We start from the raw sequence: 15,003 nt of genomic DNA on the forward strand, positions 1-15,003 counted from the left end.
TCTACAGAAAGCCATGGAATTCATTGGGGTATTTCTCAGAGAAGGGTGTTTTACCTAGATTGCCTATGGGCTAAATGAGTGACCTTTCACAGGCCTGTGAAGAGGGCAGCTTAAGGTGTAAGGCTGAGCCATTTACCTTCATAAGTGGGTGTGGGGAGCAGAAAATGACTGACCTTTATCCCCACTTGTTCGGAAAAATTTAAAAGGGGATGATGCTAATAGTCTTTAGACAGGCTAGGAACATCACCAGATTGGCAAGTTCATTTTCCTTTCCAGGAGCAAAAAGGTATTTTGTGCCTGAACCCAAAAAGAATATATATACATATTATCCATTTGCTCATGCATCCATTTATCCAGTCATTGTTCAAAACATACTTCTTTGTCATCTACTATATTACCAGCATATACCGCACACTTCAAGTTCACCAGAACCTTGCCTACGTTCTGGTGTTGGGAGACAGAAAAGGGCAAGTAGTATAATTGGACTTCTCTGAGGACTGGTGTGGTGAAGTTGAATATGGGGAAGGAAGCAGGTGTTTGCTTTCTAATTCATCAGGAAAAAGGCATAGAGGCTATCCCCAGATTCTTCTCATTAGAGGAGGACATAGGGAAGAACAGAAGAAAGGGTCCTGGCCAGCAAAGCGGTCTCAAGTGGTGCACAGGAGAAAGTGACAATATATCCCTTCCCCACTGTGGAGTGGTCTATGGAGACTCTCAGATCACTAGAACTTTTTGGAGGGTGTGCAGGGCTGCCTGAAAAGGGGGTGCTTAGCAAGAATCCTGGAGACTGGCTATGGGAGGATGCTGTTTTCAGAAGCATGCAAATCTGCTTCCGTAACATACAAGCACATCCCTCAACTTGAAATATGGGCTTTGTAGATTCTAACTGCCCAAGCAGTTAAAACCAACACCCACCAAGGGTCATGCAGGACATAAAGACACAGCAAGTACTGGATGGACTCCCTGCAGGCAAGCATGCTGGGATCCTGTGCTGCAGAGTTCTTAAAGTCAATAATTAGAAGACAAAATAGAAATAACCAGGACTGTCAGGCACCATCTTGGAATTGAGCAAGAGGGCACATGGTTGGCATGTAGGGTGGCACCTTAAGGGTTGCCATCTCAATTCTTGGTTTGAGAGAAATTACTTTTTTGTTTTCTTTTAAGAATTTCACCTATCATAGGGTTAAAAAGTAAGGTTAAGACCAATAGGATGGAGAGAGACCCAACTCAACTTCTTAGGGGTATGTTCCAACTCGGCATTTCTGCATTATTCAGGTTGAAATTCCCAGCTTGGGCCCCCAACACTCCAAGCATAAGGAACTGAGCCCCAGAATGCTGTTGAACACACCATGTTCCATTGGTAAGGTGTTAGCTGCACAAACACAGGGTCCTGAGATAGAGTCCTCAGCACCCACACAGAATAGTGAGGCATAGGACAACTGTACATCTGTAAGCTCAGCATGTGGGGGTGGGTGGGGGAGACAGGTGGTTCCCTGGAGCTTGTTTGCCTGCCAGTGTAGATGAACTGCTGAGGGACACCAATAAGAGGTGGGTAGGTAGTGTTGACCACTGGGCTACATATGTGCATATGTGTGTGCATACAACACATACTAAAAATCAGGAATTCACGTGTCTGTGTTCAGGGGAAATCCATGAGTATCTGAAAAAGGAGTTTGGTCTCAGTGAGAGCACCCCCTCACCCCCACCAGATGATCCAGATAAAGGTAGGGAATCTAGGTTTATGTTTAGTTGGACTGGCCTTGCTGTTCACACCAGACTGTAGGAAACTAATCATGGAAGAGCCAGTAACAGCTGGAGTTCTCTAAATGCACATAGTTCAGTGACTACATTGGGGTAACTAATAGACAAACTGCTACACCATGTCCATAAAACATCAAGGGGTTTTCTAGAATTTTATTCAAAGGCCAGGTAAATTTCACTGGAACAGATCAAACTCACTCTCAATGATCCTCTTAGACAGTCATTTCTTGGTTCATTCACATTTCTACTTGCTCGTTCATCCCAAGCTTCCACAGGCTTTAACTGCCACCGCTCATGGGACCTGCATGCTAGACATCAGCTGGGCAAACAGCAGGATGGATGCCACCATGTTGATAATGAACGCTGGAAGCTCTGGCAGCAAAGGCAAATGGAGAACAGATGAGAGCCAGCAAAGGGCTCGAGAAGGGCAGCTGCTAGGTGGTCCTCCAGAGCTCTAAGAAGACGCCAGACCGGAAACTGCATAGGTGTCAATGTTAACCTCACTTACACATCAAGGGGGTAGGAATGAGTGCCTCAAACAGTTTCATCCTTAACAACCTACTTTGTCTGATTAGAGACCCAGGCCCAGCAAGGATCACACAACTGCTAAGCCTGACTCAACTGAGAGGCAGCTACTGGGGAAAGGAGCCTAGTTGGGCCATGAGCTAAGAGGGCCCACCCTGCTTTTGATTAACCAATGGGTGACCTTGGAGTTGGCATGAAAACCAACTTGATATTCTTTGTAAGAAGCCTAAAGCAATGGGCAAAGTGCTTGTTGTGCATGCATGAAGCCATGAGTTGGAATGCCTAGCACACAGTTGGGCACTGTAGTTTGCATCTGTAATGCCCGTGCTGAAGGGCAGGAGTACAGAGAAAGGGGAACCCCTGCTCTCAGCCAGTCAGGCTAGTTCATCAGTGAGCTCTAGATTCAGTGAGCAACCCTGTCTCACAAAAATAAGGTTGGGCGTGATGGAGAAGACACCTCATGTTAACATCTGGTCTCCACATATTCACACGTACATATTCACCACCACCACACAGACACACCACGAAGCTTTAGTCAGATACTCCCTAAATCTTGGCATATAGTAGTTCACATCTATGTAGGCTCCAATGCTTACAACAGATGTAGATGTTTCTATGGATATATTGGGAAAGTCTAAATTCACTTTAGCAACGGAAGAGCTGATATATAAACTTAGGTACACTTCCAGTACATGATCTAGCAAATTCCTAGTGAGGTTTCAGATGCAGAAACAAGCTGGGTCTGCTTCTCGGGAAGCTTCGAGATCTGTGAGGTTCCCCCACAACAGCCAACTCTGACTACTTTGGAAATTTAATTTCTTGACACTAGCAGAGGTATCCTGTGCCTCTAATTAATGTCACTTTGAGACTGTTATGTGGAAAGGCCCATTAAGAGGCTGACACAAACGATGGCTTAGCTCTCAAGAAGGGACAGCTGGGCAGGGATGCAGAAGAAAAAGAAAAAAAAATTGGCACCAGGTGAGAAAAAGCCCAAAGAAAAAAGAGAGATCAAAATTAAGAGGATAAATTAGATAAGAACATAAATTATCACAGAGAGTAGAGATGGTCCTTGGGTTTTTGTTTTTCTTCAGGAAATGCCATCCCTGGCTGAGGGCCGTACCCACAGGACTAGGACACAGCCTTTGTGTTAATTCAGTGTGACAGTGCCAACACTCTATGTAACTAGTGTTTTGAAAAACCACACTTGGAGGGTCACCCCCAACGTTCCTATCATCCCGAATGCTTTTGTTTAGTGTTAGAAGTGTGACCTCGTTGAAAATTAATATGCCATTTAAAAGACAGTGAATAAGCTCCAAGGTCACTTGCTGTCCCCTGTACTGTGCAGAATTGGGGGGGGGGGTACCCATAACACACTGCAGGCCGAGACACAGGCAGTGCTGAGAGGATTCGCCAGATGGCTGGAGCCAAATCAAACTTAGCACAAAGACTCATGTTGCCACCAAGATGGGAGCAAGTGAGTTTTAGGGTGAGAATTTAAGATCTCCCTGCTCTCTCTCCTTTCCCTTCCTTCCTTTCTTTCTTTCTTCTTCTTCTTCTTCTTCTTCTTCTTCTTCTTCTTCTTCTTCTTCTTCTTCTTCTTCTTCTTCTTCTTCTTCTTCTTCTTCTTCTTCTTCTTCTTCTTCTTCTCCTCCTCCTCCCCCTCCCCCTCCTCCTCCTCCCCCTCCCCCTCCCCCTCCTCCTCCTCCTCCTCCTCCCCCTCCCCCTCCTCCTCCTCCTCCTCCTCCCCCTCCCCCTCCTCCTCCTCCTCCTCCTCCTCCTCCTCCTCCTTCTTCTATTTAGATCTGCTTGTTTTCATTTGCCCCGTATGGGCGTTTTGCCTGCATGTACGCATGTGCACCATGTAAAGTGCCTGGTGCTGTGGAGGTCAGAGGAGGGTGCTAGATCCCCTGGAACTGGAGTTAACAAGTGATTGTGAACTGTCATGTGGGAGCTGGAAATGGAGCCTGGGTTCTCTGCAAGAACAGCAAGTGCTTGTAACGTCTGAGCCCTTTTTCCAGCCCTCCTCTTCTGTTCTCTTCCCCCCTTTTTCTTCTCTCTCCCTTACTCCTAGTCTCCTTTCTCCCACTTCTGTGAATAGTCTCCCTACGCCTCCCACTATTTTGGAATTCCTAGACTTTGGCAGCTCTCCCCATCACCCATCTCTGCCTCGGTGGTAGCTAGAGCTCCAATCATTCCCCCATGTTTGCATAATCCCTTGCAGTGGAGCTGAGGCTGTTGTCACAGCCGTGCTAGGCCATGAGTTTGAGTCTCAGTACCACGAAAACGAAAAGATCTTACAGGCAGGAAAGTACATCACTGTGGCTATAGGAACAACCAATCTCAGTCACAACAGTGTTGGCATTACTGTTTGATGCCAGAAAGCCAGCATCCCCTTCCCAGACAGTCTTTCCTTTGAGATCGTAGAACTTTATTGGGCTCTGCTTCTCATGAAAGCACAGGGAAGGGTGACCTCATCCTGGACCTCCCCCTCCCTGCCTTCCTCTCCTGCTCCTCTTCCCCATCCTCTTCATTCTCCTCGTCTTCCCTGCCCTCTCCTCTTCTTCATTCCTCCTCCTCTCCTTCTCCCTCTTCTTCCCTCCTCTTCCTCTCCCCTTCTCCCTGTTTTCCCCTGCCCCTTCTCTTCCCATTTCTTCCCGACTCTGGTCCTGCTCCTATGCCCCTCCTCCATTTTTCAATTCTTCTGCTCTTCTAGCCAAACAAGCAGTGTTCGGCTTTTGCTTCATCTTGTTTTACTCAAGAATCGTGGGTCTTGTCTCTTGCAGATCCTCCAAGGTGTCAGAGACCCCAAGAAGCTTGGATGTACAGTGACCTTCCCCCTGTACTCCTCACGCTGCTTCCTACCACCTAGCTTTCCCTGCTCCTCTAACAGATGCAGGTCGCCTGTCACTCCCGCCCTTTGGCTTATGGAATCTCTGCAGCCCAGGACAGCGCCTCGGTATATCCCAACTGATGATGGCAGCCATCCTTCTTGCTTTAGCCTCACTGTGGGGTGCTAGAGAAATCACTGCAGCAGCTCAGCCCTCTGCCTCCCTTCCTTTTTCTTTGATACTTCAGCTCTGGTAAAAAGAAACACTGGAGAACCCCACACAGGAACTATTACCAATGCTTTCTCAAAAAGCACACACTAGTATGTATGAAAGCGGAATATACTTGTAAGAAAAACACATATTTATATTTATATATTCAGGAACTGTTACTAACAACTGAAGGACTGGAGCAAATTACTATAAAAGCATTCCGTAGCTAGGGGGGCTGGAATGCCGAACTGAACTCAAGGAGCTCTGGCCACTACAAAGAGGAATCCATCTGGTTCCCTGAGCAGGGACACCATGAGAAGTGCCCTGTGGAACAGGCTTGTCTAAATCCTATTTCTATAGAACAGTGAGTCCTTTCCAGGTTCCACTGGACTCACATTCTTCACATCTTTATCAAGTTTATAAATCATGTCTAATTAGCTGTACCATTCACACACACACACACACACACACACACACACACACACACACACACACACACACACAGAGAGAGAGAGAGAGAGAGAGAGAGAGAGAGAGAGAGAGATCTTTGACTCCCTAAAAGATTGCCCCTGGGCTTGGTGCTGTCCTTGGTGCTAGATCCTATTTCCTCAAGTCTACAATCATCTATTGTTAAGTACAGAAAGCCCATTTCAACACAAGGATGTTTTAAAAGAGCAAAGAGAAAGAAGCTCTCAGTGACTGATTTGGGTTCTGAGTTGGAATGATATACAAGAGTCAAGGAAAGAGGGTACACAGGGCCAAGGACATGGATCAGTCACTAAAGTACTTGCCTTGCAAGTGTGAGCATTCAGTCACCAGAAGCCACGTGAAAAGCTGGGTTTATTGGCATGCTTTTATAATCTCAGTGATCATGAGATGGGAAGTAAAGACAGATGGATCCATGGGCACTCACGGACAGCCTTGTCTGCTTGTTCCAGGCAAACAATTGATTCTGTTCTAAACAAACAGAAGGAAGTGCCTGGGGCTTGACATTCAGAGCTATCTGGAACTACATGTGCATGATGCATGCAAGTTACATGTGCATGCTTACCTCTGCACAGATTCACATTCATGAATGGAGATGGTCACACAGAAGGAAGGACAGGGACGGCCACACACATGAGAAAATGATTTTAAACTGCTCCCTAAAAGCCTGCCCCTTGCCCCCGAGTGCTGTCCTTGGTGCTGGATCTTATTTTCTCAAGTCTAATACTAATATTGTTAAGACTAAAAGCTTACAGGTCACTCCAGTGGGACAGCGTGAGTGCTATGCTGTCTTTACATGGGACAAACCGGAGGGGTTCATCTTGTGAGACTAGAACCATTCACAATGTATCCTTCCATTTCCTGTGGTGCTCACTCGTCATTTGATTCATGCGTTGCTCAGGACTTTAGAATATGGAAAAACAAAACAAAAAAACTCAACCATAAGAGTTGGCCAGGGTCATATTAGCAGAACAAGCCAATGGGACCAGATACTGAATAGAGGATGAACTTATAATTGAGTATAAAACATGGGCACCCAAAAGCAAACAAGAAGAAAACTTTACAAAGTCAGCACCTACTCACACCCAACCCCCCCAACCCCCTCCCAAAAAAATCTGATCACAATGTCTGTCCCGGTTTCTTTTAGGTCAGTAACTTAAGTTCTTACATCTGTGAACTTCTGATTCACCAGAGATCTATGCCTTACTGTCCCCGAGGAAGCTCTTGCTGTAGTGGTCTGAGCTTTCAGTGTTCTTCTGGGTTATAAGAGAGAGACAGAGAGACAGCCCTTCCAGATACTGGCTTTATGGAAAGGGTTCTGAGGGGAGAGGGAGAAAGCAGGCATATTGTTGGTTGTCGCTTGGTTTTCCTGCCCTCAAGAAGAGGGCATCTGGTCCATGGCCATACCACCCTAAACGTGCCTATCTTGTCTCATCTCAGAAGCTAAGTAGGGTCAGGCCTGGTTAGTCCTTGAATGGAAAAGCTCATCTGTTACATCTGTGTTTGCAGCACAGACCCAATTCTAATACTGCAGCCCAGTTATTAATGTGGCCTTAATATGATCAGTGAAGCCAAATCTTGGAGCTTGAAGGTCCAAGATCATTGAGCACAGAGCACAACAGATTCCTTGGTCAAAAGTCCTGTGTGAAGAACACTCCTTCATTGGCTAAAATTTCAGTTGAGTCATTGAATGACAGGAGCTGCTGGCAGGAAGCCCTGGGGTGACTTAGCCACAAAGCACAGGCCAACATTTTACATTTTACCCCAAGTTCGTCCCTCTCTGACCTGGTTGATTCCTTCAAATGACAACCACAGAGAGAGTAATAAAGAAACTGTTAGAAACATGCAGAAGGGACCCTCCAAAAGAGGTTCTGGTGCATAATCAAGTCTGGACAGTGAAAGCTGATGGAAAATACCACCAAGAGAACAGAAGTGTGCCTGACTACTATTAGGAGACCATCCAACCCTCCCTGTGGGGTGGCCACATGCCTCTACCTCTGTTGAGCACTTAATAAGGGCAAGCACTTAGCATCATCACAATTAGCTTCTGGACAGCCACAACCATACCTGACTTAGTAGGTACTCACTAACTGACAGGAATGGAAATGTGCATGTTTTACAAGTGATTAGCATAGTCTGGTCAAGAGAGCTTAGAAAGGACAGTTTCTTGCTAAAGTATGTCACCATCCTGGAGGAGGGTCCTCTTGTGACTTTCTGGTGCCCGAAGCCCTTGTCCTGTCAATTTCGGATTCACTGACTGTCCCAAGCTGCCAATTACATGTAGTGAAAAACACAGGTCCCTGGATAGAGGCAAGGCAGCACAGAACATCAGAAGCCTGGGGTCTAAGAATAATGAGATCCTGGGCCTGCAGTGTGGCTGGATTCTGTTCTATAAAATGAGAAGAGAATAATTAATTGGAAGACTCCAGGCACTAATACAAGTGAGACCCTTGAGGCTTGGAGGTGACTGAGCAAAGATGGGGTGCGATGCTGATCAGGCCCTGTAGAGGTTATAGTAAGGTCTAGGACAGGAAGGTTCTAGAAGCTTGAAGTGCTCCAGTGAGTGCCCCAGACAATGGTTAGGGTTCACAGGAGCCTTCTTTAAGCACTTAGAGTTGGGATGTGGCTAGCACAAAAAGCTGTTAGATGCACTCACCGCCTCGCTATGGCTCATACCCATTAGGACAGCAGAACTTTGTGGGCAACCCAGCCCACCCGAGTGACAGCACATCAGACAGACATTGCTAGGATGTCACAGCAAGGATGTGGATTCAAGTACAGCACTTACTTCTCACTGTATGGTGGCTATGGTCAAGAACAAGCTGAGGGCCAAGCTCACTAGAGTAAACTGAAAAGAGAATGGCCCTGTGCATTCCCAAGAGGCTAGAGAAGGGCCCTGGCTAGGATGGGACAAAGAGGCAGTGTTTATACTTGGGGCTTGCCCATGCGGGGAAAGAGCTAAGAATAAGAACTGCCATGTATAGGGAAGAACAGAGCAGGGTTATGAGGCCCAGGTGGAAAGGCCAGATATGGTTGTCCAGAGGTGCCCAGTATAGCAGAGGGACAAGACAAACACAGCAATGGTATGATTCTAACTCTTTTTCAAGGAATCATAGGAAATGTTTGGCAACATTTGGAGGCAGAGTATGGTCCCTTGATTAACAAATAAGCTACGCCGAACTCAAATCAACTGCCCTGAACTCAGAGTTATGCCTGCATTTACTGAGTCCATGGAGACAATGTCAGTATTGGGCAGCCAATGCCTTTGTCAGATGTTTATATAACACAAAATATAAATGAGGAAACAAATGTTATTTTCAATTTGAAACTCATGATGCATATGCACGCAGTGTACACAGCAAAAGACAACACACACACCATTGGTGTTGACACAGCCACTGTACACATGGCTCCCTTGCTGGATGATGCTGTCCATGCCAATCTGCCCCCAAAGTAATTAGAAATAAATCCAGATGGGAACGTTTCTCCCACCATCAACTAAACCGATTCAGTTGCTCCTGTTTGACCCTGGGTGCAAATAGAATACAGTATACATGCGTGTTAGAAGTAGCAGAAAGTCCAGCCAATGCAGAGAATTTGGGAGGGAGCATAATGCACCACACACAAGTTTCTTGGAGGTTGAATGGCCCCAGATATATTCCAGGTAAACCTGACTTGGTAAAGAAAATCTTCCCCATCAAAGCAAAGCAAGTTTCAATACTACACTACAGAAAAAAAAAAAAAACCAACCTCGAAGTTAATTATTTTATTATGAGAAAGTCACAACCCTGACACGCATGTGTGTAACACACACACACACACACACACACACACACACACACACACACACACACCTCAAATCTGCCATGTTATGTCCTCACAGAACCATTAATTAGCGGTCAGGAGAGCCAGAGAATGCCTCAGAAGTCTTGACGTTAGGAGAGATACAGTCACAGACAACAGCAGCTGTTTTCTCTATAGACCCACTGAGGAAATATTCTAGGATTTATAGACCAAAAGGCAAAAACCAAAGAAATTATATGCATATTCACCTATGTTTTAAATCACTATCTTTATGGTTAGAATGAAACCCCTTGGAGACATACATAATTGAATCCTGTTATAGACAGTATTCTTTGGATTCTTTTTCAAGCATTTAACAATGTAAAATCCATTCTGGTAATGCTAGACAGATCAGTTATGGAGGCTGGGGTAGGATTTGAGCCAGAGGCCATGCATGTCAAACCCTGCTGTAGTAGGACAGGAGTTGGTAGGTCATAAAACCAGGCATTTGCCACCTCTAAACCCAAGGTTTTCTCCTGGCAGATTTTTAAAAAATACAATAAACATAAAGCTACTTTGAAACATTCCCACTCCTCATGGTTATAACGCAATCAGATTACACACGTCATCCGGGAGCGTATGTTCACATTCTAAATTTAATTTCAGTGACATCTTGGCTGTAGACGGGTACTGGCTGGTACTATAAAGGCAGAGACAGGAGCACAATGGTAAACACGGAGGCGTCAGTTCCTATGATCACAAGCACCTCATGTCTGGAAGGCGTCTGAATTGAGGCTTCTGCTCTGTGAGGCCAGCAGCCGGCCCTGCACCCCCAGCCACCGATTGTAATGCTCTCCTGTTCTTATCTTGTAGGCTTTCATATCGGACGGGGCAAGACACAGCTAATTGTGACACGTGCAGGAACAGTGCATGTATTATCTATAGGTATGTTAACATTCTCTTCCCACTTTGTTATTCTGAGTGACAAGTGTTTACCCACTAATGCAAGAATCACTGGGGCCATGCTGGGAAGATTCCATCAGACAAGAAAAAAAAAAAAAAAGTAAAGATCCTTCTTTGACCATAATTCTAAGCTATGCCTAAACAGCTATCCCTCCACCCCAACCCCACCCCCACCCCCACCCCTGCCCCCCAGGTATACAATCCCAAGATGAAGGAGAGTGTAAACATGTTTATCTTTCAAATGCACCTTTGTGGTCTCAGGAGCAAGTATCATTTTGATGGCTTGCTCCCTGGGAATCTATAGCCTTGAGCACAGAACTGTGCTCCAGCAAAGCAGTAAAATATATGCCCGCCAGATGGTATAGATCAAAGGCCCGAATCCACACTGTATAGGCTAGCACAGCATGCGAGGTCCACTCTGCTCACATCACATGTATAGGCATTTTCAGGGAACTCACAAGGTCTGTCGTCCTCTCCTCCCCTATGGCACGATTCCCCTCTCAGGAAACTACAACTGTTTGTCATGTGTGTTGTTTATAATTTAAACTTTGTAATGATTGACAACCAAAAGAATAGATCAGAAACCTTCAGTAGGCAGCTGTTAGATTTAGGTCCTTGTCAGTGATTTAAGATTTTAAGGTATGGTCAAAACTTTCAGAAATTGCTGTAATTTTTTTTTCTCAGTGGGAGGTGTGTGAGATTTTTTACTAACTGTGGCCACAGTGACAGATGTTATGCTTTAGTTCATTTGTAAACATGAAGAATGAAGTGGAGGGCTGAGAGGGATCCCATGTCTTGGCTGGTGTGAAGTGGGCTGCAGTGGTAAGTGCAGACATCTCTGAGATAACATTGACCTCATTTCCATTGGGTGTATACCTATGAGTAATGATATATAACCCTTATGGTGGCAGTTCTGGTTTCCTGAGGACAAGTCACAGTGTTTTCCAGTGTGGTTGTGGTGGCGCACATTCCCACCAACAGTATCCTTCTTTTCCCAAATCTTGGTCAACATTTAACAATAGTGTTGTCTTTGTAAACTGAGGCAGTGTCTCATTGGTGGTTTTGATTTGCATTTCCTGATGGTTAGTAAGCATTATTTCCTATATCTAATAGTTATCTGTATATCTTCATTTGAAAAAAGAATAATTTTAGTAAGCTGTAAAATTATCAAAAAAAAAAAAAAAACCAGTAGTAACTAAGTAGTTTTCTAAAATGTAGTGTCTAAAAATACAGAGAGGATCCTCCTTGCTCCCCTATAAAATAAATAAATAAAAGTGAACAAAATGTCACTACCACTACAGGAAGAGGACAAACCTGGACAGTGTAGGAAGGCTTCAGGCCACTCAGTCTCATGTTCACCAGCTCCTGTGCTGAGGTGCAACACAGATATGGCCATGATAACCCAAGCTGAGCATCCCAGATCGGGCCTGGGTTCTTTAAAAGCAGAGTTGGGTCACATGGCAATATTGTCAGGGAGCTGGCAGAAGAAACCACTCCTAGATGTAGGCACTGAGGTTCTGACTCCCACAGGACAATGGGCAGAATCAGAAGGGATTCACTGGTCGTGGGTGGGCATGCATGACTGGCATCTAGTGGGTAGGAGGAAGCCAGGGATGCTGCTGATGTCCTGTTATGCATAGGAACGCCCATGACAATAAAGTCACTGGATCCAAAGCATGAGTAGAGCTGGGGTTGAGAAGGCCGCCATATTGAACCTGTCCTGCACCACGGTTTTGTAAGAGGCATAAGTAAAAGGCTAAGGGATGGGCAACAGACAAGGAACCAGGAAGCTCCCAGCAGCCCTGCCAGAGTGTGAAGCTCTTGACTGTTCTTGGCTGTCATCAACTGTGGAGGTGAAAATCCAGCACCGCAAAGGTTTTTCTATCCAGAACTCCATGTTCCAGGTCAGAGGGAGTGCCTTTCAGATGAGCATGCCCAATGGGAACTTTGTACCAAACTTTCAGATGAGCATGCCTAGTGGGATCTGAGCACTACATCCACACTGCAGATAAGGACTTTAAATCAACAGTGAGGGGCTTCAGCCAGGACATTCCATTTTTAACTGATGGCATTAATAAAACCAGGGCCTGCAAGTGTGCATCAGGTAATTCCTCCCTGGGGTTCAGCTCACTTCCAGGGCCAGAGTTCATTCAGTCTTCTACTGTGACAAGACTGAAGTAGCAAAGATTTCCAGAGAAACTTCATGGGATGAGCGTGTTCAGCTTAAAACAATTTAACATTTTGTGGGTGATTGAAAAAGAGAATTTATTAGGACACTGTCCAATGTAACTGAAATAATTTAAATAAATTTTGCTCTAAATCCAGGGGTAACTTACATAAAAAGTGATATTAAAATTGATTTAATGAGTCAGAGAAGGATAAGAATTTGTCTTTCAGGTGAATTAGCTTAGAGTGGATACCATGTTGAATTGTCTTATCCAGCATGAACCCAAATACATTAACCAAAGGTCATCCAAAAGACCAGTGAGAGTCCAGGCACCAGAAGAATGTACCAGAACCTCAAGAAGACTCATGAAGTACAAAGGCAGAGGCAAGCTGATCCCTTTGGTTCTCCTGCATAAACCAGTGGGTGTGCATCAACCCAAAAAGGTCTGTTCATTGACAACAAGATTTGGTGGGATGCATTTTCATAACCAGGATAGAGAAGAGGCTTTTCCTGCCTCATGGAGGCTCCATCAGACCCTAAATGAATGCAGAAGCATCATCAGAGGATGGGAGGAAAGAGGAGTGCAGCTTTGTCTCTCTCTTCCAGGAAAGTAGTTTAAAATAATTCTAGTCAGCAATAAAAAACAAACAGACAAACAACAATAAAAAACCCATCAACTCCAAAGACATGTTGCAAACAGAAGCTACTTTGGCTTAGTAAGCAAGTTCTGGAACATTCTTCATATTAACAGTTTAGCTAGAGTTCCCACAATCCCTTAAGTCCCTATTTCATTGAATCTTGTTAACTAGTGTTCAGTAAGACGTTACTGTTCCTATAAGTGGAACATACAAACTCATCAACTCTCCCATCAATGTTCTATCATTCTTTTTTCGGTGTGGTTTTGAGACAAGGTGTCACTATGGAGTCCTGGCTGTCCTGGAACTCATGGTATAGACCAGGCTGACCTCAAACTAGCAGGATCCACTTGGCTCTGCCTCCTAAATGCTGCCATTAAAGGTGTATGCCACTACACCCAGCTCCTGTCATTCTTTACTAGAGGTAAAACACAACAGTTACTCTCACGGTGTCTGAAATGGCACAAAAGTTTCTTGAGATTCATGAGAACAGATGTTAAAAGACAAGAAAAATGTAGCCTTGTCCATTAACTGAAAGCCCACTGTCTTGGGGGAAACCACAGCAACTCTTATCTATCTGGCATGTCATTTCAATTGAAATTATAAACATCGAAATCTTAAACCTCTATGATTTAAGGTGTTGGCAGTCTATTGTAGTGAGGCCTGAGTGTTCCCTCTAAATGCAGATATTTCCAGCAAGAGTTTCAAATTATCTTCTAAGAGTCACAGCTGCTTTCCTGCCTTGAAAATAAAGCTATGCCATGTGACAGAACCTGACTTCAGAGCAGCCTGGGTATACCCTGGGGCTGCCCCTATCCTTTCTGTGCATTTTATTTGCTATTACCCCTTCCCAAAGACAAGAATAACTCACTGGTTTATACAATATTCAGATCACATTGTTTCAATTATAAACATAAAGGGCAGAAACAAGCCCAGGAGAACAAATACAGCATCTTTTTTTGGCAAGCAGATAGTTGCAGAATACCAAAAAGTCTGGGCCAAAAGGAAAGGAAGGAAGGAAGCCTGTGAACTCAATAGCAATGGCCTTGGGTAGGTGTCAGCAACATCACAAAGGAAAGGCCATGATGGTCCATGAGGCACACCTGTTAAGGGTCCCATCTGAATACAAAAAAAACTGGTACATCATGGGAGAGAGAAACTGTCTCTATGACAGCAATCTGAGCAAAAGGGGAACACTTAGTTCAAGGTCAGAGTCCTTGTGGTTTGTTCAAGGCCTGTTTTTGGTACCAAGGAGAAGGGACCATATTCTTGAGTTGAGGACCTGTGGCTCTCCATTTTAGCCTCTGACTGCTAGGAGCATGTCTGGGATTGAGGAAGGATAAAGCAGATTCCAAAGTGGGAGATTTTTAAAATGCCACATTGCCGTGGTTATCTTAGAAGCTAAAGTACACGAGGGGCCATGACAGCTGCCAGTGTCCCCAAATTGCAATTTGTCATACCTGCTTGTTGGCAGACAGCCTTACAGGACAATGAACTTGACCCCATCTGTCTCGCATTTAAACACTGGAAACCGAGCTGTCTTCTCCACAAAGCAGAAACAATCGTGTGGTCCTAGTAGAGGTCGGCTCAGGGAGGCAAGAAGGCTGTTATATCAAGGCCAGGCTGCCTCCTTTGGGATGGAGAG

General features: G+C 45.0%; 2 protein-coding genes across 3 annotated transcripts in view; one reads left to right on the forward strand and one right to left on the reverse strand.

Moving 5' to 3' along the window:
• Dock1 (dedicator of cytokinesis 1) overlaps window positions 1–15,003 on the reverse strand; it is a 516,647-nt gene that overhangs the window by 270,495 nt on the left and 231,149 nt on the right.
• Window positions 1–15,003, forward strand: part of Insyn2a (inhibitory synaptic factor 2A) — a 57,944-nt gene that overhangs the window by 31,677 nt on the left and 11,264 nt on the right. Inside the window, exon 3 of one of the 2 annotated variants that reach the window (XM_052714777.1) lies at window positions 10,467–10,538. The exons of the other annotated variant lie outside the window; for it this stretch is intronic. Within the exon in view, the coding sequence (XP_052570737.1) occupies window positions 10,467–10,538 (72 nt within the window). The remainder of the gene's footprint in view (window positions 1–10,466; window positions 10,539–15,003) is intronic. 2 annotated transcript variants of the gene reach the window in all.

The sequence above is a fragment of the Peromyscus californicus genome, unplaced genomic scaffold (genome assembly GCF_007827085.1).
Source record: "Peromyscus californicus insignis strain IS unplaced genomic scaffold, ASM782708v3 Scaffold_4__1_contigs__length_199733344, whole genome shotgun sequence".
Classification (NCBI taxonomy): Eukaryota; Metazoa; Chordata; class Mammalia; order Rodentia; family Cricetidae; genus Peromyscus; species Peromyscus californicus.